Consider the following 24462-nt stretch of genomic DNA (forward strand, 5'->3'; position numbering starts at 1 on the left):
AAACTGTCAACACAAACAAAGCATTATTTATTTCAACGTATTAATCAGAGCATTCGCAGTAGTCACTCAAAACTAGTGGGGGGAGTAGAAACAGCTTTTATGGTTTGCAGCTCTCTCTCTCTCTCTCTCTCTCTCTCTCTCTCTCTCTCTCTCATTGACTGTCCCTTCACTTCCCTGTCATTTCCCTTCCGTCTGTGAATTGCTACAACGGGGGGAAAGTGGAACTGGCGCTGAAAGCTCCATTTACAACCACGAACAACAAGCAGCCTGGGAAACCAAGCTAAGTGACGTCTTCCGTCTGTCTGCCTATCGATCTCCTGGGCTCCATTTCAGTTCAATCAACAGGGCTATTATCGCCACCCTGTTGATCCGCTGAAACAACTTTGGCCTGCTTAGGGTTTTGACTGACCTGCTGGTCTCTCCTTGTTGCTAAAGGTACCCTGATTCAAATCGCGGTAACATTACGGCACCTTCTTAAAATAATGGCCTCGAGTTTCGAGTTTTTCAAAAAAACAGAAAAAACTTAAACAAATATATTATTAATTGACAGACAGCGTTATTTGTGTGTCAATAGTCATATATTGTCATAACCTTTTTGTGTGAAAGATTAGGAAATATCATATATTCTATATTTGTTTCAGTTTATTCGGTTTTTTGAAAAACTTGAAAATATGACTTAGGCCATTATTTTAAGGTGACGATATTTAGCTCGCATGACGTGCGCAAAACTTACATGCTTCAGGCGTCACTGAGTGACCTTATGTCCCCCTCTCTTTTTTTTGGGGGGGGGATTTTTCTCTCCAATTGTATCTGGCCAATTACCCCACTCTTCCGAGCTGTCCCAGTCGCTGCGCCGCCCCCTCTGCCGATCCGGGGAGGGCTGCAGACTACCACATGCCTCCTCCGGAGTCAGCCGCTACTTTTCACCTGACAGTGAGAAGTTTCACTAGGGGGACGTAGTGCATGGGAGGATCATGCTATTCTCCCCATTTCCCCCTCCCCCCTGAACAGGCGCCCCAACCGACCTGAGGAGGCGCTAGTGCAGCGACTAGGGCACATACCCACATCCAGCTTCCCACCCGCAGACACAGCCAATTGTGTCTGTAGGGACGCCCGACTAAGCTGTAGGTAACATAGGGATTCGAACTGGCGATTCCCGTGTTGGTAGGCAACGGAATAGACTGCTACGCTACCCGGACGTGCTCTCTCTCTCTCTTAAATTAGATATTCAGCATCTCTGATGTATTCGCTGCATCATTGCACTTTATTGCCTTATTTCGCCTGTATACAATCAATCCTTGTGTGTGTGTATGTGTGTGTATATATATATATATATATATATATATATATATGAAGACTGCTGTGTTGTAGTGTTGCTATTCTATGTTAAGTACACTGCGAGGGCCACAAAACTGGAGTCAAATTCCATGTATGGGCAGACTTACATGGCCAATAAACCTGAATCTGATTTAAAATGCATCGTAAATAATAGGCAAACGAGTGACATTATGAGTAGCTTCAATGGGAAATAAAAGAATGACAGAACCGATAACATCAAATATTACACAAAATTCATTTACAGATTTTGATTGTGACAAAGGAGGTGCCGGTCCTAATTTTGGGGGAGGGGGGGGGGTCACAAATGAAGCCCTGGTTGTGGAGTGGGTCCATTCAAACTCCAGGGCTGACCCACGCATCGCTAATATGATGCTATCTACTCAAGTAAACGCTCATAAGTTGTCACTGCTGCTGGCAGGAGGCCAATACTAACAGTGGGCACCTGTGTGAATGGCTATATAACACAGTTACCTGTATATGACTCCATGCCGGTGCAGAAACATCAGCGCTGATGTGACCTCAGCAGCATAGAAACGAGACCGCGCCTCGTCAAACTTCCTCGACCTTTGAATCTGAAACATCAGGTCACCTCCATTCACGTACTCCATCACAAAGAACAACCGATCCTGGAGAGAGACAGAGCAAGGGAGTTACTGTCGGCAATGATGAATATGCTGTGTATTTACACCGTTATACTGTAGTTAAAAAAAAAACATATTCAAGACGCATTAAGAGATACATAATGAAAACCGGAACAGTTTTTTTCAACACGATAACGGCATTCTAACACAGATTTGGGTTTATGATGGGCAAATAAATCAAAATATTTCCTATTTACCAAGCACCCTCTGCTTAGTCACACACACACACACACACACACCACACACACTCTCTCTCTATACCGCACCCTCTAAGCTCTATTCTCCAGGCAATGAAAATGGGCTCTCAGGGAAAACAGCCCCCTTCCTGAATTCCAGCAGGCTTTCTTCATATAGGAAATCAGATTTAGTGAGGGGGGCAGACATGGGTAGAGAGAGGGGGTGGGTGGGAGGGAGGTCTTTGATATAAAAAGCTCTCTATATAAGAACCAAGGACGAGTTTCTCTGAGCTATTGTCTGAGACTTCAGGGTTCAAACAGGCCGAGGGTGTTTGCGGTAAAGGTGAACACTGACCAATATGTCACGGTCCCGACTACAATACGGCCCTTCACAGAACCGGCATGTATTCCCAGCCCTGGGAGAATGTCTGGATTTTCCCCAGCATAACAGGAAGCCCCCTAGATATCAGACAGAGTTATATGTATAGTACCCCTCCTATACGCCAAAGTGTCAACTATGGACAACAGGACAGCGCTCGGTGGTAATAAGGACAGAAGTATCGAGATGGTGAGGTGAAGTTAGTGGAAGTTAAATACATGAAGAGTGCTATTATGGTAGGAGACACATCTGTTCCATGATGAGGATTTCACCTTGAATTATATTTTAGTAAAGGATTTTGACTGACTGCTGATCTTTATTTAGTCAACAATTACCATTACCATTATATATTATATATAATATAAATTATATATAACATATTATTTATTAAATATAATATATATTATATATAATTATGTATATAATATATATCTTATATATATAATAACAAATATATAATAGATAAAAATTATTAGCAAAACTAACACAGTGACCAGGATAAAAAAAAACCCCCAAAAACCCCCCCCCAAGAGAAGCGCTCTTTTCCAATACTTAACACAATTCACTGTGTATCCTGGAGTATCCAATTATCAAGATATTACCATAAATACGTAATAGTTTGAGTCAATCTACACTGGGTAATAATGATAGTCTGGTCACGTAGGCATGAATGAATTTCAAGGAACGTAAAGCTGTCCTATGAAAACACAGCAGACTCCTTCCACTTCATTCGGTTGGACACAACGAAGGCACGGCCTTCTGGGTCGCAACGTTTCATCATGTAAAGGCCGCTGTTCCTTTATTCCTGTATACGCAAGGAAGCGTCCAACTGCTTCTGCAAACACTGAAAGAATAGAGTCGATGGGAGGTGGCTAAACCTTAGCCCAAAATAAAGTGTTTGTCCAAACACTTCATTTGTATGGCACTTTTCAAAGCTAAGTATGGTCCCTATGTTTTTCCTTTCACAAATGGCACAGTAAAAGAAGTAGGAGGATAATCATTTTGGTTGGTGCCGTGTTAAGGTTTTAAGGTTTAAAGATTTTCCCTTTCCTTCTATCGAACATGGCAGCACAGCGTGACCAGGAGGGTGTATGATCGGGTGTGTGACATGCAAGAAAAGCCCATCTAGTTAGCAGACCGAGTCCCTACGATGTGCCTGGAGTAGACACGGTGTAAAAATAGGAACAAAACAAAATAAAAGCATTGTTAATAGGACATCTTCCACAATTAGACGCAAAGACGTTCTACACCGATTTTAAAATGAGACGCCCCTGAAATCAGAAGACCTCCTATCAGAGACACCAACCACAAGGTGAAGGGGCCATTCATATATAGACGATTCTTCATGCTACCAATCCCATCTACAGCGGAAACATTATTAGTCCATCAGTTCCTGTAAGTGGTTAAAGGATTTGAATTTACTGCATCATTGGTATGTGCAAGGCACAAAGGAGAAACAGTCCCATCTGTGTGTTTGGGACCAGCGCAGCGGGACACTTTTTGCTTAGGGACAGAAACCACTTATTAAAGAGCACTGTTGAGTTGTGCCATGTTGTCTACATGATTAATTCAGCAACGAATGAGAAGAAAGGAGTGTTTGATTAGATGACGATACAGTAGAGCATTGTGTCACTGTGGCTTTGGAAAGGTTCACCCCTCATGATTAACTAATGGCTGAAACATGACTTATCGCCGCCAGCCATTCTGTCGGGCGGCAGCGCACCGCAAGGGGACTGCACCGATTTCAGTGTTACTACCTGCTGGTTCTGCTTACGAGCTCATCCAAGTCACTTGTGGACCCAACCTGCACTCTGAATGAATGTGAACTTCACTCGTAGGGTGACGTGCTCTCTGGTTCAGGCACACACGCCCACTCAAACGGCTTCCAAGTCTAAAGATAAAGGCTGAGTGAGTAGGGGGCGCTACAGTTCTGTGGTTATTTTGCGTCACGTTTTCACGGCAAAATATCCTGTTCGGTTTGCTTATGGAGCCCCTTAGTTATCCCAGATACTCCTGCAATTTAGCCACAGCAGGTAGTGTTTTAGTCCGGCATAGCTTAATAACCTTTAAGCTCTTGATTTTTTGCCACTATATAGGCTGAAGGGGCTGAAAGACTCCATCTTACATAAGTGACCAGTGGTCCACCTCAGCAAGCCCCCCCCACTTTTTTCCTTCTTCTGAAAGCACATTTAAACAGGATGTTGAAATAGTTTGTTTAAATGTACCCAGGGTCCTGGCTGGTCCCACCCAATCAAACGCGAATAAACATTTCCTGACTGTAATTAGAAATGTACAGATACTGGCCTCCCAGCGCCGACACACACACAGACGCATGCACCGTATATACATATATACACACACACATACGCACACGCCAGGCACGTTCATACCAACGTTGGTGTGTAGGTAGACACATGCGCATGACTTTGCATACTGCCCTCACAGGGTGTTGATGGTAATCTGAACAATTGTGTGCGCACACGTTGTGCGTTTGCATGGTGGCAGCCATGCTCGGCTATACGCGTCCCTAGTGTGATATATGTAGATCTTGTCACAACCTGCCCCTTAGATAACCCACCTCCTCAACTGTGCACACACACATGCATGCATACACATACACACACACACACACACACACACACACACACACACACACACACACACACACACACACACACATCCTCCCAAATCTCCTTGTTCAGAGGACATGTTCCAGAACAGAAAGCAAAGGTGCTCTTTTTCAAGGTACAATTATCCAACATAAGAGCCTCGAAAAACTGCTGCACAACATTAAAGGTCAAGGACGACAACAATAGTGCACAACACTTTTATATGTTCTTTTTATAAACTTAATTCAACTAAACCGCAGCAACCAGTTGAAGCCGGGAACACCAGGAAACAAATGAGAGCAAGTACGGTTGGAACTTTCGTCCATATACAAAAAGAAAAAGAAAAAAAAAAAAAGAAAAAAGAAAAAGCGAATTGCTGCCCCATTTGCCTCGGTACATTACAAGTCATTACCGTTTGGCCATTTGTTAACACCACACAAGGTTGTGCTTGTAAAGATGTGGTCAGTGACTTCATTCATCAAGCTCCTGAAACCTGCTTCGTTTCGGACCAGGTTTTACTAAGAACTGTGTAATGCCAAGCCAACGGTTGTGGTCGCTTCTGTTTCGTGCTCTCGGCGGGCGAGGTCATGTTTTGAAGGAAGCATCCCGCATTGCTTTTGAACGTTACATTCGCCGTCAACAGCTGCCTATAGGCTCGGCGCTACTCCTCCCAAATCATCAGTAAAATAACGGTGGTTTTATGGACTGTACCTTTAAGAGCAAGGCAGGAATGGTTTTTGAATAGTGATAACAGCAGGAAATGATTCTAATTGGAGGACAGAGTGCATTGTGTGTGTGTGTGTGTGGGGGGGGGGTCCTGGAGCCTGCTCAGAACTGTTTATCCTTACAAACTCCCAACTGTAAGACCAAGCTCTCAGCAAAGCACTGTGCAGACAACGATGAGCAGCATAGCAAACACGTATGTGCACAAACACAGGTAGGCTGCAATCTGTAAACACAGAGAGGTAAAGATCCTTTTTATGCAGTTAGAGCCGTATTTTACATGATAAAAATATGTTGTATGTATGTAGATTGTTTAAAAGGGCAGTGTGTGTGTGCATGCATGCATGCATGTGCATGCGTGCAAAGGGACACGGTGTGCACATACACAAGAGAAGAAATCAACCTCCTCCATCATGTCCGATATCACTGACGCGCGCGCACACACACACACACTATTCCGCACTCTATGCTTGATTGTGAATTTACCGAAAGTCGAAAACATATTAAGACAAACTGTTTTTGTTGACATAAAACCAACTATTGTATTTTTTTGGTATTTCACAAGAAGTAAGAGAATACTTGGCTGTGGACTCAACAGCATTTGGCCGCTCTTCAACTCCTGTCAGCGTTTTCTTAAAACAGTCTGTGCATGAATTTAATCAAACAGACAGAACATGTAGAAGCATGCGTACACACTCAGGTACACAGTGACACACATGCACATGCACATGCACACACACACACACACACACACACACACACACACACACACACACACACACACACACACACACACACACACACAGATGTACGTACACACAAACTCAGGCGTATAAACAACCACCCACATGTACTGCATACACACACAGACAAACACACACAGACACAAACACAGTGTTTTCTAGCCAAATATGTGTCAGTTTAGTGCAGAAGAGAGTTGTTACATTCTTGGCTGGTCGATAGTGGAGGCACGTTTGCTGGACAAAATACAGATGTACACACACACACACACACACACACACACACACACACACACACACACACACACACACACACACACACACACACACACACACACACACAGCTCTGTGTTCAGCTCAGCGAGGGGAACACGTGCAGCTGGCTTCACACGAGAAACACTTCATTTTAAGCTCATCACTCTCCACAAGGTTTAAATTCAGATTACGAGTCTTTGTGAAGGACTTCGGTTACCCAGGCAGGATGAACAGGGGAGTTCCTCCGTCAAACAAAGCACCCTGTTTCATGTCCCTGTGAAAGCAAGCAACACCTCTGCTGGAGCGTCCTTGAGCAAGACCCAGCGCTCTGACCTCCTCATGGAAGAGGGTCAAGTAAAAAGTTAATTCCCAAACAGGGATATATAATTTTTTTTCCGTTTTTTCCCCCCCGTTTCCGGTGTGGGAAGATGGTGAAGTGAATTCATGTTTGCAGGCCCCACCCAGAACCAGTGTGGGAAGATGGCGGCCCGAATTCACGTTTGCGGCGGCCTCACTCAGTACCGTCCATCCATGCAGTGTCTTTGTCCACATCTGCATCTAACTTTTGTCTTCATTTGATGGCTGGGAGAGCTGGCGCTTGATCAGCTGGGAGAGCTTGGTCTGCTGCATCCTGTGGGCCCAGGGACCACGGCCCTGCCTGGAGCTGCACCCGATTAGGTAACACCGAGGGCAGTCTGACAGGATGAGGAAGCGGGGCAGGCTAAGCTAACTGCTAGCCCATGCAGACTGGCAGTTCCGATAACACCGAGAGCGGTCTGGTGGCGACCTCGCCTGGCGTTGACTGTGGTGTTTTTGGTGTCGTCGTGTGGAGTGTGAGGAAGTGTGTCGAGGGTTTCTGGCTGGGAGAGCTGGTGTTGGATCAGCTGAGGGAGCCTGGTCTGCTGCGTCTGGTGGGCCCAAGGACCACCGTCCTTGCCCAGAGCTGCGCCTGAAGGGGAAACACTGAGGGCGGTCTGACAGGACGCAGAAGTGGGGCAGGCTAAGCTAACTGCTAGCCCATGCAGACCGGCAGTTCCGACAGTCTGGCATTCGTTCCCTTGGACAGTGAATTCTGTTATTTATTTTTTTGTTTAGTTTGGATATATGTGTTAGTTTGGATATGTGTGTTCTTGTAGTTTTTGGATGTGTGTTTTTTTCTTTGTGTTGCACTGCTGTGGGCTGGGGGAAACGATGTTTCGTTTCATTTCATGTACACAAGTGAAACGACAAAAATGTTCCCGATTCCGGATTCATTACTACATTGTTCCAGCTCAGGTTTCCCATTTGTTGGCGAAAATGCTAAAGTCAATATTTTGTGAAGTAGTCTAGGGCACTACTACTTACTTCTTTCAAGAGAGGCCCAAAAAGTTTCCTCCTCTAGGCTTCCTCTTCAATCCTTAAACTGGTGTCTGGTAGCACTTTGCTATGGGTATGAATTGGTGCTGGCTGTTACAATTGCATCCGCACGTACTTCAACACCATGTCTACTACTGAGCCCTTTCTACTTGCACTAAATAGCATAATTTGCCCGTTTTCTGACTTGTGACAATGCACATCTACTTTCTTCTGTTTCTCCTGTTCCCCATCTCTTGATGCTCTAAGGTGCACCTACACTACACCATGCTTGACATGCACTCTTGGCATGATATGATTACCGCATAGCGCTCTATAATGCCGATTGGTCACATCTGATTTTATCTGATAATTGCTGACTCTCTTATAGGTCGCTTTGGATAAAAGCATCTGCTGAATGAGAAAATATACATGTAAATGAGGTGCTCGAACCTAGCACCTCTGCTCCAAGCATGTTTTAAGGAGCAAACATTTTGTTGCAGTCAAGCACTGAAAGTCTTGAAGTCTGAGCGTTGTGTTGACCGCTGTCTTTTCAGTCCCTTGCAATCATCAACAGGCGCTCCACTGTCTGCATTGTCACGTTGCGTCAGACGGCTGCGTGCAAGTGAAAAAAAATCGATAATCAAAACGATATAAATTGAGATTGCTTTCACGGTAGGCTTGTGTTTTCATTCTCATCATGAAATGAGTTTTACATGGACCTAGACTACGCAAGTCTAAGTCTATGTAAAAAAATCAAAATATTCAAATGGAATTAAATGAAAAAAATGAGCTTATTGGGGTACCCTGGTGGCTCACCGGGTGGAGTGCATGCCATATAATAAGGCTGTGTCCTTACTGCAGCAGCCGCAGCCTGGGTTCGAATCTGGCCTGGGCCCTTTGCTGCATGTCATCCCCTTCCTCTCTCCTGTTTTTCCTGTCTCTCTACTACTGTCACTATCTAAAAAAAGCAGAAAATGCCCCTCCCCCCAAAAAAGAAGCCTATTTTGTATTAAGAAATGCATTTAAAAAAGACAGCCTGCAAAATAAAAAAATAAAAAAATAAATGAAATAAAAATAAAACAAACTAATAAAACAAATAACTATAAAATATAATAGATGAAACAAAAATAAATTAAAAATTTAAATAAATAAAAAACCTGCAAAAAAAAAAAAAAAAAGCCCAATGACTGCTGGGATAGGCTCCAGCATCCCCGTTACCCTGCGTAAGGATAAGCGTTTGGATAATGAATGAATTGAATGAAAGAATAAGCTGCAAAAATCCAGATGCACTATCAGTGAATTTCATCTCACTCTCTTGTTTCACAAAACTGCGAAAAAGGAAATGTCAAAACAAACAATGAGCAGTTGAGCCCATTGTTATGTAAAGAAGCAATTCCCCAGAGTTGATCTGATTTCAACCTCATGTTCAAATTCTAACTTCAAATTCGCTTTCAACCGCCGCGTACATGGCTGCAGAACCAGGGAGACAGATTCCTTCTTCTGAGCGGAGGCGTCCAACAAGATGACAGCGACCCCTGCTCATAACAACAAACACATTCCCACGTCCCCCTGAGCCGAGGTCAGCCAAGAAGAGGACGAGTCAGAGACGGCACAGAAGGAGTCTCATGCCTGGACGCTTCAAGGTCTTCATTTAGATCAGGGAGGAAGGAGAAAACAGTCTGTCCTGCCGAGGTCAAGGTCAAACTCAGTGTCAAAAAGTTCTCCATGTAAATGGCATTCTCAATTCATCTCAAGTGTACAAACATCCCTCGCTCAAGTCATCTAAGTTATATGAATTATACCAAATCTTCTCTGAGAGTGTTTCAAAGGGACACAGCTTCGTTTTCACCTGACTTGGATGTTTTTATCTGTAGTTTACCTGCTTAGTTTTCCAGTCGGTGAATCAAGTTTAATTTTGAATTCTGCAACCGTCAAAGATGGGGCTTTAATAAAACAGAAAAAAAAATATTATATATGAAGCATAACATGTTTCATCCAAATTGAACTTCTATCGAAGTTTCATTTCTGGGCCATGACCAGTTTGTGTAGTGATGTGGACTTCACATCAGTGATAATTAAAAAATATTCTGTATAATCTCATAATCTATGTGTTTGGTTGTTTTGTTTTTTTGATAACATGCCATGACCATTAACTACAGTTTCAATGGCCATGTTTGCTATTCACAGAGGATTGGGGAATGGTTGCAATCAGATGTCAGCAGATGTACTCTTAGCCCAAAAACTAAGACCAAGTTTACACAGTTCATACAAAGGCTTACATTTACTAGTCATACGTGTATGTTTTACATGTTGCAATGTCAAATATCCTGTTCTTTCAATGTCCCACCTTCTGCACAACGCATATCGCTGGGGACGGGGCAGACTAGAGATGCTACAAGTTAATCATGTAACTCAATTAACTTGACTACACCAAATCCACAATGATGATTGACCGCCTCGCATCTTCATTTAATCTCTTTCTGTTTGTCTTAACACGCCTTGGCATGAAGGTAGGGCTCAGCCGATCACGCCAAGTATTTGAGTCGAGAAAACAAAGAAAAGCAAAGATGAACTAAAACAAGAGGCGGGAGCCAAAAAAAAAAAAGAAAAAAAAAGACAGAAAATGTCCAAAGCTTGGGGCCATTTTTGATTTCAAGTGCAAAGAAAATGCAGCAGCGTTGCTTACCATTGCCCGTGCTTGCAGTGCCTCAGCCTAAAAACATATAGTATACTTGTATTTGATTGGTGCCTTTCTGTATGCTCAAAGCCAGCTGACATAAAAGGATGTAATAAAACAGAAAAGATGTACTTTGTCAATCCCCGTGGTGAAATTCATCCTCTGCATTTAACCCATCCCAACACACACACACTGGAAACAGTGGGCAGCCGTGCAGCTAGGAGCAGCGGGCATATAAGACATAAGAACAGGGACAACAGGAATATGGACCAGAAGAGGGACATATTACATTACAGCGAGCATCAACAGGGAACCGAGTGTAAACTGTAGGCCAGAATGAATCGCTGTCAGGATGATCAATATATTAATCCATTTGATATGGTCACACCCAGACCTAGGTTTATTACACCTGCATCAGACCCCCCCCTTCCTCCCAATTTGTAACTACCCAATTACCCCACTATTCCGAGCCTTCGCAGTCACTGCTCCACCCCCCTCCGCCGATCCGGGGAGGGCTGCAGACTACCACATGCCTCCTCCGATACATGTGGAGTCGCCAGCCGCTTCTTTTCACCTGACAGCAAGGAGTTTAGCAAGGGGGACGCCCGACCAAGCCAGAGGTAACACGGGGAGTCGAACCAGCGATCCCTGCGTTGGTAGGCAACGGAATAAACTGCTACACTACCTGGACAACCCCCCCCCCCAACAGTCCCTTACAAGAAACTACCAACCGTCCTCTCTGCAGGTAACTGGATTTGAACCGCAAACCTCAGCATCGGGACACGTGTGTGTCGGTCTGCTGTGCTGACTGAGCATCCAAAGTCATATTTTCAGTTTCTTATATGAAACACTAACATGTTTATTGTTTTTTTTCCCTCTTTAAGGGCAGCCTCTCCCTTTAGATCTGGTGACAGGGAAAAGGCGTACCACAGGTGAGGCCTCCTTCTCTCACTCCACTGCATCTACCTACTAGGCAATAGTGGCGGTGAGACTGAAGACGGTGTTCATTTTGTATTATTTTGTGCATCTCACATTATTCAAAAATGGCATCTGTTCTCCTACTTGAATCTGTCTAACCTTGTCATTTATGGATTCCTTAGAAAGCCAGGGTCGGTCAAAAATCACTATATTGTCATAGTGAGTCCATGCAGGAATCATGGTCTGTCCCGGAGAGACACACGTACTTAAGTCTAACACGGCCCAGATGCCCGACTCTCCTTCCCATTTATGACTCAGTTCAAACCTCACAGCCAAAAATTAGCTTTGTCAGTGATGCTTAGCTCACATCTCCGCTTATTGTCATGTGTCAAAGCTGCTTGGCATTCCCTCCTCCCCCAAGCCTTGTGTGTTTGTGAGAGAGAGACAGAGAGAGAGAGAGACTCTCTGCCTCTATCTTTCAGTCTGAATGGGTGGCACTAAATCTCTCTCTCTCTCTCTCGCCCCCTTTCTCTCTCTCTCTCTCTGTCAGTAGAGGAGAACAAAGGTTCTTTGAGGTACCTGCCTGGGCTCTGGCAGCCCTCACTCGCTCTGATCTGATAGCAATTACTGCCCATTAAGAAAGATTCACTCCGCCCCTCTTTTCAGTCTCTCTCCTCTGTTTCTTATTTCTATTTAGTCACTTTTGGGCCAAGCGCTCTCTCCCTCTCTGTCCTGTCACCCCCCCCCCATTTTTCTCTCTTCCTCTTTTCTTTTCAGTCTCTCTATCTAATCCTTTTTCTTTTCAACAAGGCCAAACATCTAATCATCGCATGTGTGACGATCTCTGCTGTTTTGTCTGAAACGGGCTTTCCCAGTCTTTCGTTTTCATCTCCCCGTCCCTGTCCTCCTCCTCTCCCTCTGTTCCTCCCTCGCTTCCCTCCTCCTGCTGGGCCAATATGAGCAAGGCAGGAGTGAAGCGGGCCCGGTGCTTCTGTTGTATAATGTTATTTACATTTCTCGGCTGTAATTAGGCCGATAGGGGCACGGCGGCGATCCCACAGTCGATTAAGAAGCAGAGGGGGGAATGGAGACAGGGGGAAGTAGGTAGGACATAGGTCACACAAAGTACAGAGATATGCTCTGCTCGTGTTTTAATGCAGACACACACATGCACGCGCTCGTTCTGCTTGTTTACACAAGTTGAAATCGCCAACTTAAAATGTATGACGTCACCACCAAACGGTGGTAAAGAAGAGGGCTAGTACGCCTGTGCACATACACAACGTGCAAACCGACATGCCGCTTGTTTCTGGCCGAGAACATAAACATGCCTGGCCACAGGGCACTCAAACCACAGGCTTCTCAGTAAAGTGGCCATTGAGTGAACTTGCAGTGCAGCAAAGGGGAGAGCACCTGAAGGAGAGAGAACGAGGCCGAGGGATGAGGGGAGATAGTGTCCACTGCTGCTACTGTAATCAACATGCCCTTTATAGGGTAACATTTGGTCGCAGCTTTTCACTAATTCTAATAAAATCAATCATTTATTTATCATTAAAGATGATTCCGAGTCATGACGGGACCAGATCAGTTCTGGAGTTTCTGGTATAGCTGAAATGATGAGTGCGGTAAGTCATTATGGACAGAAAGTCCTGACACTTGCTTATATCCTATTACCAACTGAAGTTTCTCTCTTTTTTACTTAAAATGCTCGATTGTGTCGATTGCAATCTCCTGGTAGTACCGTAAGTAAAGGACAACTCAAATTCAAATGCATCTGACACTATAGACCTGCACGGCAAAAATGATGCATGATATTGACCAACGAAAGAGATTAAGTTGTTTTGTTTCTCTTAAAATGTGCTTAAATTGAAATGTGGGTGGTTGTACGGTTCAGGCAGAGTTTAAATAGTTGCACATTTGACAGTCCATTTTGTTCATTGCCACTGAGCCCTACGATGGACATGTTCAAACTAAGACAGTGTAGAGCCGCCCTGTTGTGTTTGTGTGTGTGTGTGTGTGTGTGTGTGTGTGTGTGTGTGTGTGTGTGTGTGTGCGTGCGTGCGTGTGTACTTAATGTATATTCCTGTAGGGTGTGTGTGTGAGTCTATGGGGGTGGTGTGGGGTGGTGGTGGTTGTGGTAGAGAACAAAGAGCATATGGAATACACATTGTACTCCTGATAAGGATCAAAGAGGTTATGTAAGAGGTCCACAATCCACTTGTTTTGTCCAAGTACACACCCACAATCACTGCCTCATTGCCTCTGTGGTGTGTGTGTGTGTGTGTGGGGGGGGGCCTGCACCTCTTCTGTATCTCTAAAATTTGACAGGTTGATAGATGGGACAAAATTAGAAAAATAAAAAAAGCAGCAAGCTAGAAAGTACAAATCAAGGCAGAACGAAGAAAGAACAAAAGGAAAATATAGATGCAAACGGCGATTAACGGGCAGTATTGTTGCAGTTTTTGAGATATTGACATGTGTAAGTTGTAGCGCCCCCTATACACGAAATTTCACAAAATTTGGTGTGCTTCCAAAGAAAGTTGTGGCGATTGTGCGTGACACGTTTTGTGAAGTTTGGACAATCACGTCACTAGATATAGACAATAGAATCACTATGGGCCACATCTTAAATTTTGACTGACATGTTACTTCGAAATGGAATGACATATCAACATTCTTCCGACAACTTTTTAATCAGCATTGTCTTGAGATGACGCATACCAAATTTCATGTGAATCAGATGGACAGCCCCAGAGTAGTTCATTTTACTTTCACTTTTTTTGAAAATGGCGGGGAAATTTGGCAGGCGAAAATTGGAGGGAATGGGTGCGTTCGATTCGGGAGCTTCCAAGGAATTAGAGGAAAAAATAATTTCTCAAAAATTCCATGCAGAGCCCGAGATATGACCCAAAACGTAAATGTGCTTATTGTAGCGCCCCCTAGAAATGTGTCGAGGTAATATCTCTTCTGTAAGATCGTTAACAGGTGTGGAACCTACCTACCAAGTTTGGTGTCTGTACAACGCCCAGACACTTTCAAGGAAGAATTTTGTGGAAACAACAACAATTAATAATAATAATAATAATAATCCTTAGAAAAACAATAGGGTCCTGGACCCCTAAAAAGAAAGAAAAAACAGAGAAAGAAAGAAAATAAAAGAATCTAAGGTTAAAACAACTTTTAAAAGGAAAAAAAAAACCTTGCTGTTCTTCTCCCATTTCTGTCCTCTGTCTATTACAAAAAAGAAAAAGGAAAAATGAAATGAAAAAAATTAAATAAAAAAATTTAAGTTATTGTTCAATTATTTGTTAAAATTATTATTAAAATTTAAATCTAAATGTAGGAAAAAAAATTTAAAAATTGAATTGGAAAAAAAGCAGCAAGCTAGAAAGTACAACTGCAAGACAGAAAGAAAAGCAAAAGGAAAAAGAGGGAAAATACAAAGAACGAAAATAAACAAATCTAAGGTTAAAAAACTTTTGAAAACTAAAAAAAACTTGCTGTTCCTCTCTCCTTTCTGTCCCTCTGTTTATTCCTCCATTAGCCCAATTGTCCTCTGCTGTGTGTGTGTGTGTGTGTGTGTGTGTGTACACGTGCGCGCATTCGTGCACAAGTGAGTGTTTGTGTTTTGCATGTTTGAGAAAACAACAGGAATAAATAAATGGAGACGGAGACGCCAACATTAGTCTAGAGGCTTCCAAAACAGTCACACAGAATAAACAAAGATGCTCAGAAAATGTCTCCCGGTCTCCACCTTCAGCTCCAGCTCCTCTTCCTCCCTAACGGCTCCTCTTCCCTTTCATTCTCCCTCTCTTCTCCTGCGTTCCTCTGCTCTCCTGTCTCGCACACACTTCTCCTTTTCTTCCTTCCTTCCTTCCATCTATTGTTCCGTCTTTAACAAGTTGGAGGATGTCGACTGAGCAAGACAAATTGATTTTGTGATCACCGTTATCTTGTAGTAATGATGTAGTAATAACCAATCAATAATAATTACCTGTCTACAGGTGGCATGTTTAACTGTCGTGTCAGCCAAAGTTATGAGTCGGAGAATGCTTTGATGATGCAATAACAACATAATAACTCAGAAACTGAATGATTTATAATTTTGAGTTTTTTCACTGGTTAAGGCTTGCTACATACTTGTTAAAGCATGGGTTTTGGCGAGTAAAAGTTAAAAATTGTGCACACCATCTAAGCTCCATCAAACTCGAGCAGGCAGTCTAAGGATTTGGAACAACCGCATATCACATAATGTGCATTTAAAACAAGTAGTTTAACCAGAAAGGTGTACATCTCCAACACTTGTTTGATGTAAAATTAAAAAAAAAGACGTGTGCAATTCAACTAGTGAATGCTCGCCCGCCAGCCAGCATTCACGCATGCAAACATGGATAGTATGTATGCACACATTTTAAAAAAAGAACACTTATGCAACTTGCAATAGACAAAACATACAGTAGTCTGCAGATCTGTTTGCACTACCAAACTACCACCCACCGATTCCCTTTGAGCGTTTGTCTGTCATCATCCACTTACTGCCGACTAGTTGAGCTGAGCAGTGGAAAAGATGAGAGGGGAACAGCGTGTGAAAGAGCGTGGAGAGAAGCTGAAGTGCAGAAAAATGGAAGGGGGGAAAATGGCTGATTTTTCACTTTCCTGTTGGCAGTTGTGTTGATAATGACTTCAGGGCTGGAGTGAGGACAATACCATGCTGGTGTGCACGGTTTCAAAGCATGTGGCCATTTTCGAAGTGGATGAGACAAAATCACTGGCAAAATAGTTTTACTCCAATGTTTTCCCTATCAACAAAGTGATGTGGCTCACCTCAGTAAAAGCACTGCCAACGGTGTGTGGTGGTGGGGTGTGGTTCAGCCTCGGCTGCATGAGGAGAGCGAGGGCGTGGGTCATGGGGGAGCAGATGAGATAGCCAGGCTGATTGATGAACAGCCTCAGGTATGCGAGACTAACAACTTGCTCTTTATGGTTTTCTTTTTTGGATTCCCCCCCTCAATTGTACTTTGCCAATTATCCCACTCTTCCGAGCTGCTCCACCCCCTCTGCTGATCCAGGGAGGGCTGCAGACTACCACGTGCCTCCTCCGATACATGTGGAGTCGCCAGCCGCTTCTTTTCACCTGACAGTGAGGAGTTTCGCCAGGGGGATGTAGTGCGTGGGACGATCACGCTATTCCCCCCAGTTCCCCCTCCCCCCCGAACAGGAACCCTGACCGACCTGAGGAGGTGCTAGTGCAGTGACCAGGACACATACCCACATCTGGCTTCCCACCCACAGACACAGCCAATTGTGTCTGTAGGGACACCCGACCAAGCCGGAGGTAGCACAGGGATTCGAACCAGCAATCCCCATGTTGGTAGGCAACGGAATAGACCGCTACCTGGATGCCCAATTCCCTATTTCTTAAAGGAACTACGCTACTCTTATAACAGTACCTTTCACACAGAAGTCCTTTGAAGAATAAGGAGGGAGGATTCCAGACCGCCACATGACCCGGACGCTTGCTCTTTAAATTCTGCAGTAAAGCTGGGTCCTGGACTGACACTGACAACTACATGAGCCAACAGTAAAGCTGGGTCCTGGACTGACACTGACAACTACATGAGCCAACACAGCGGACGGCGAGAAAGAAAGCACTGAGGAAAACGGATAGAGAAGGCTCCGCCAACGCTGCACACCGGCCCATGCAGCGTACAAGCAAAGACTTTGAGTTTTGCAAATATTATAAATAAAGAAACACTGTGTTGTCGCTAACCCATATCCATCCTCCATCTCTGAACCCTCCCATGGCACGAGACTTGCCACACGGTGTCTGCACAATTCATAATTTCTGCCTATATCCAAGTTCAAACTGTTCCGAGAACGGACTAGCCAATCTGTGAACTACTAGATGGTGAAAGCAGTGCGCTGTTATGCGTAGATGCCCCATGAGGTTTCATCAGCCACAACTGAACTAACCACTGACATGTAGTTTTATTACCAGCGCACACAGCACAGCATACAGTTGGGGGGTTGACCTTAGACCCAGAAGAACAACTTAGAAACGTCACATTTCCTCTTCCTACTGTAGTTCTCTGAGAAATGTTCTGTTCGTGGTGGTGTCCGTTGGAGTTGGGGTGGGGGATTGGGATAGCGACAGCATGTACAAGAAGGAGAAATACGTGGTAGGTAAGTTAACATTCATTTTTTAAATAAAATGAATAGCGTACTCATCAGTAACTATGTTTGAACTTCTCATAAGCAATATCCAACATAAATCTTCTTCAAGTGAATGACATAAGACATTTAACCTAGGAAGTGTGAGCTTTACTGTCACACATCCATGCATTTTCCTTTCCTAGGATCACTGGTGTGTGCGTGTGTGTTATTATTGTAGAATCTTGTGCAAATGAGTGATAAAAGGACCACCGTGGACACCATCCACACAACAGCAAGCAGTTCAAGACAACCACGTCATTGACATCCTGCAGTTCCCCTGCATCGATTTGATTTGATTTAATTTGCATTTTGTGGACAAACTAACGGAAAAGTGCCACACATTATCGTGTGGAAAGATGGTTTGCATGGTATGTACAGATAAGTCTCCTGAAAACAAATGGGCCTTATTCTATACTACAGTTACGTTGACCAAATGCGTGTTCAGTAACTTGTCTGCACACGGCTCTGTGCAAGATGCAGCGAATGGAACGAGACCTATTGTGCGTTGATGTGCTCACATTTGCCAGGGTACATTTTCAAGAGTTTTGAGTGCAATGGCTGGACACACAGCTGCTTCGCTGGGGAGTTATGGGGTGGTCTTAGGGTTTGGCTACTCACTGGAAATGGCTGTGGTAGAGAACACTGTACTGCGCAGTATGGCCACATGTGGTTTTACTGGGCTCCTTTCTTCTTTTTTTTAAATATATTGCTGAAACTAAAACTTCAGAGTTTCAGTGTAAGGATTACAGGATCCTAGTCAGAGCACATTCTGAATTTGAAAAACACATTTTGATATACAGTCTTAATGCCCGTTAAGTGTTTTGGGCATACAGTTTAACCCAGGCCAGCAAAAGGCTTTGCTAAAGCCACATCTTTGTGGCGACAACAGGTCTGACATTACTATTTACATAATCCTGATATCACTGTAGCATACGCTAGGAACAAACAGAATGACAAGGGTTGCTACTTTGCTGGTGGTAAATTAAGTACCATTAAGATTAGATTAAGATAAAGGCCACTGCTAGAGAAACAGCTGTAGATCAATCAGCACTTTTCACTTTAAAGTCGTTCTCATTTGACCCCTTAGGAGGTGTAGGACTTGATTCTATTCCTAACAGATTAATTCTTTGGGACTGCTGCATTTAACTTCACCTAAATACTCTGAGTACACCAGAAGCTATGGAGTTTCATTCAAGATATAGTTCAGTTTTGCTCTGATAACCACCACTGAGAATTCACAAGTCAACACATCTAAAACACTGCTATCTCCAAAAATTATTTTACACATGAAAGGTTTCATTAAATGCTTTAACTTTACCATATCTCATAGTTAGCTCTACTCTCATGCTAGAAATCGTTTTCTGAGAAGGGACAAGGGACAACCCCCCCCCCAAAAAACAACAACAACAAAAAACAAAATCAAAAACAAAAAACATCAAGCATATCTTATTTGGGAACGATATGAAACTTTGTTTGTTGAAATCTGATCTAACACTGCCCCCTGGAGGACTTAATAAAAATTACCTTAATAGCTACAATGTGACTGAATGAGTGTGGCAGCCGTCCTGCCTGGCTTATCACAAGTGTTAAGAAAATCTACTACTAGTTTCGGCTGCTCCCGTTAGGGGTCGTCACAGCAGATCATCCGTTTCCATCTCTTCCTGTCCTCTGCATCTTCCTCTGTCACACCAGCCACGTGCATGTCCTCCCTCACCACCTCCATAAACCTCCTCTTTGGCCTTCCTCTTTTCCTCTTCCCTGGCAGCTCCATATTCAGCATCCTTCTCCCAATATACCCAGCATCTCTTCTCCACACATGTCCAAGCCATCTCAATCTTGCCTCTCTTGCTTTGTCTCCAAACCGTCCAACTTGAGCGGCCCCTCTAATATGATCATTCCTAATCCTGTCCTTCCTCGTCACTCCCAATGAAAATCTTATCATTTTCAACTCTGCCACCTCCAGCTCCTCCTCCTGTCTTTTCGTCAGTGCCACTGTCTTCAAACCATATAACATAGTTGGTCTCACAACCATCTTGTAACCCTTCCCTTTAACTCTTGCTGGTACCCTTCTGTCACAAATCACTCCTGACACTCTTCTCCACCCACTCCACCCTGCCCGCACTCTCTTCTTCACCTCTCTTCTGCACTCCCCGTTACTTTGGACAGTTGACCCCAAGTATTTAAACTCATACTCCTTCGTCACCGCTACTCCTTGCAACCTCGCCATTCCTCTGTCCTCCCTCTCATTCACACATAGGTATCCCGTCTTGCTCCTACTGACTTTCATTCCTCTTCTCTCCAGTGCATACCTCCACCTCTCCAGGCTCTCCTCAACCTGCACCCTACTCTCGCTACAGATCACAATGTCATCCGCAAACATCATAGTCCACGGAGACTCCTGCCTGATCTCATCCGTCAACCTATCCATCACCAGTGCGAACAAGAAAGGGCTCAGAGCTGATCCTTGATGTAATCCCACCTCCACCTTAAACCCATCTGTCATTCCAACCGCACATCTCACCACTGTCACACTTCCCTCATACATATCCTGCACCACTCCTACATACTTCCCTGCAACTCGCGACTTTCTCATACAATACCACACCTCCTCTCTCGGCACCCTAACTATCAAAGAGGTAAATAGGTAACATAGGGAAAAGCACCTGATCCAAAACCTTTTGAAAATCCCTCTATCTTTTCTGTTGCTGGAATAGGCTCCAGCATCCTCGCGACCATGAGAGCAGGATAAGCAGTACAGATAACGGATGGATGGATGTTGTACTGCTGTGGGCTGGGAGAAACGGTATTTGTTTTGTTTTTTTAATGTACGCAGGTACATAATGGAAATGATAATAAACTAAACCTTGCATCTTGAATTAACCAGCCACATAAACAATGTGTGTGTGTGTGTGTGTGTGTGTGTGTGTGTGTGTGTGTGTGTGTGTGTGTGTGTGTGTGTGTATCCGTACTTTGGTCTGGAAGCAGCAGAAGAGCTGTGTCAGGTAGGGGTGTTTCCTGGCCAGGGCCAGAATCCGTTTCTCAGTCATGGTGCAGTCGACGTCGTCATCCTGGAGGATCACATCTTTCTTCAGCACCTTGACAGCGTAAACTTCATCAGTTCCCTTGAGCTCTGCTAGCATCACCTAGACACACACACACACACACACACACACACACACACACAGCACAGTGCCCAGCATCAAAAAGTGTTTTAATGCGGGGTGCTTTAATCTGGATTTGGCAGCTACGTGTGAAGTGAATATAGAGAGACAACACAGCACAAATATAAAACAGAAATTCTTTCTCTAGACCCTGCTGTCTCCCTGACTGTCTTTTTTCCTCTTCCTGTGTCCTGCTCCCTCTAATTTCCCTCCCTCTGTCTGTCTTCCAGCCACGCCATTGTCTCCCTACTCCCTCTCTTCCCACTCCCTAACTGTGCCTTTTATTTAAATTTCATCTTGCTTTCACCTAATCAGGTGAATTTCAATCCATCCATCCATCCATTATACAACCTGCTTATCCCAATCAGGGTCGCGGGGATGCTGGAGCCTAACCCAGCAATCATTGGACGGCCGGTGGGGAGACACCCTGGACAGGCCACCAGTCCATCATAGGACCCCCCCCCCCACACACACACACACACACAAACACTGGAGCACCCAGAGGAAACCCCCAAGTTTGGACAACCCCGGGGTTCGAGCCCAGGACCTTCTTGCTATGAGGTGATCATGCTAACCACTGCACCACTGTGTCGCCCTGGGTGAATTTCATAGAGCTTAAATATCACCTTTCCTTTTAACCAAGACCTGGCTGGAACGATAGGACGACATGAAAATAATTATGGACAATGAATGTAACAACAGATGAAAACCATCTCCCTTTCCTCCCTTTTTGGCTGGACCAGACCATCATGTCTAGAGTGACCGAGTGAACAAGTTACATGATTGGGCCGCTGGATCAGGTGACCAATGACATCATTGACTACCACTTTAACAAAAAGGCCACAATTTCCAACATTGTCCATACAGGGTCCGGCCATATAGGCTACTAGGTTGTGACCTAGTTTTGTTTTTCAAGAAACAATGGAAGAGTGAAGGAGGACAGACGAACAGATTAAGCAAGCAAGAACAGAAACGATAAAGTAAAAATTGTGTAGATGAATAAACTCTAAAACAAACCTTTCCAAAGCTGCCTTTGCCCAGAACTTTGATAAAAACAAAGTCGGCAAGATTAATCCTTTTGGTCTCTGGCGTGCCATGACCTTTGACATCTCCGTTCTCCTTGCTGCCCTCGGCTTCTATTCCGATTCCGACTCCACCACTGCCACCTCCGTCCCCAGTTACCGTGGCAACTGAGCTGGGGGAGGTAAGTGGGTGTGGCTTGTGTTCCTCTCCGCGGTGGTCAAACGATAAAGCCTTCCTGATGTTCTCCATCTCCTTCATATCTGGGAAAACAACAGAAAGTTTGCTTTAGAGATTTCACGCAATTAATTTTGAGATTCACAACTGATTTACAGATGATTGGGTTTGATCATTTTTTCAATCCATCTTGGGGAGTTAAAGAACCTCTTGCCTATTAGGCAGATGCTAGTTGACATGTTACGTTGGAGGAGTTTGTGTCCAACGGGGAATTTTTACTTATGTACCCATTTATGTTTTTTTTGGGGGGGGGGATTTCCCCCCTTTCTCCCCAATTGTATCCGGCCAATTACCCCGCTCTTCCGAGCCATCCCAGTCTCTCCTCCACCCCCTTTGCTGATCCGGGGAGGGCTGCAGACTACCACACTCCAATACATGTGGTGTCGTCAGCCGCTTCTTTTCACCTGACAGTGAGGAGTTTCGCGAGGGGGATGTAGCGTGTGGGAGGATCACGCTATTCCCCCCAGTCTCCCCCCGAAACAGGTGCCCCGACTGACCAGAGGAGGTGCTAGTGCAGTGACCAGGACACATACCCACACCCGCCTTCCCACCCACAGACACAGCCAATTGTGTCTGTACAGACACCTGACCAAGCTGGAGGCAACATGGGGATTCGATCCAGTGATCCCCGTGTTGGTAGACAACGAAATAGACCGCTACGCCACCTGGACGCCCCTTGTATCCATTTATGTTTGATTTTGGTATGTTGGTTTGAACTGATTGGAGGCAGAGAAAAACAATAGTCCTCTAGCATATAACATAGATGTAATGCCACCATGGCAATTAACTGACTACAACCTATCACCTCACAACTCAGAGACCATCTTAAGATTTTTTTTAACTTCATAACCTGAATCAGAAAAGTGACTTATCAATTTAGCCATTTTTCATTGTGACCACTAGTTTCATGGTGACAAGTTAGCCCCCTGTCAAAGGCACTGTTGAGTTAATTATCAATCTAGCATTCATAACTTTGTGATTTCAGACAGCTGTGTTGACTCCGTTGTGTGTGAATGAGAGTGTATGTGTAAATGTATACCCTGGTCACACGGGGAGGTGGGGGCAGACTTTGAGCGGTCGTCCTCTGTCTGAGGGGTCCCCGTCAGTGGTTGCTGTGGGTCTTGGCCTTGTTGAAGCTGTCAAGCAAGTATTATTCTCATAATTATCATCATCTTCATCTTCATCCTCATCATCACTACCCTCACTACTAGTGCGGGGCAGTATGGAAACCATTATTATCTCAGTGATCATGGGAATCTTACATGATATTGGTATGTATCATGATATCTGCTTATATATGCAAAAACACGTTCATCTCATGGAACTGTTTGGTAGTATAAAGCGTAATATCTCTCTCTCTCTCTCTCTCTCTCTCTCTCTCTCTCTCACACACACACACACACATCAAAATATTGATTTGCTCTGTTACTTCTATTGGTGTCCTGTCCCTTAGTTTCAAAAGGTTTCTAACACATTTGGCTCTGCAAGTGTTTCTGCAGCATTGCATTAAATGTCTTTGTAAAGTTACTTGTGCCGTTTAGAAATCAAATGTACCAGTTAACTTGTTCAACAACGCAATGTTAAAACATCTTACCCTTTGTCCCCTTACTTCTCACCTTTTTTCGTCTCTGAGCACTGCTAAAGATTTTGTCTGGTGTAACCCCCAAGTCAGAAAGTACTTTAGCAATACCCCTGGCATCTACACCACAGTTCGGAGCCACATTGCTCTCACAGCGCCTGTGCACATTCACTTTACACACTGACACACAGACAAAGAGAAAAAGCCAGAGTTAATATGTACTTATTTGAGAGTATGCGTGCGTGAGTGCGTGTGTGTGAGAGACATTAAATTGACCCAAAGCTGTGTATAAACATACCTTTACATTGAAGGCCCTGTCTCAGCAGGCCCCAGAGCAGGGACCCACAGTGGTCACAGAAGGTGAGGACCTTGAAGTTGTGGATGCTGAACTTATGGGGCATGTTGACGCTAAATCTTTGGGACCCGACTGGCTGAAGGAGGTAGAGAGGAAAGAGAAGGCT

The 24462-nt window shown here is 44.3% G+C and overlaps 1 protein-coding gene across 1 annotated transcript in view; it reads right to left on the reverse strand.

Annotated features, from left to right (window-relative positions):
* LOC130123220 (protein kinase C epsilon type-like) overlaps nt 1–24462 on the reverse strand; it is a 114627-nt gene that overhangs the window by 21469 nt on the left and 68696 nt on the right. Inside the window, exons 6-11 of the mRNA XM_056292354.1 lie at nt 24300–24432; nt 24039–24181; nt 23462–23558; nt 22183–22448; nt 20974–21147; nt 1810–1964 (exon numbers count right to left, since the gene is read on the reverse strand). Coding sequence (XP_056148329.1) covers nt 1810–1964; nt 20974–21147; nt 22183–22448; nt 23462–23558; nt 24039–24181; nt 24300–24432 — 968 coding nt within the window. The remainder of the gene's footprint in view (nt 1–1809; nt 1965–20973; nt 21148–22182; nt 22449–23461; nt 23559–24038; nt 24182–24299; nt 24433–24462) is intronic.

Source organism: Lampris incognitus, chromosome 13 (assembly GCF_029633865.1).
Source record: "Lampris incognitus isolate fLamInc1 chromosome 13, fLamInc1.hap2, whole genome shotgun sequence".
In the NCBI taxonomy this organism is placed as follows: Eukaryota; Metazoa; Chordata; class Actinopteri; order Lampriformes; family Lampridae; genus Lampris; species Lampris incognitus.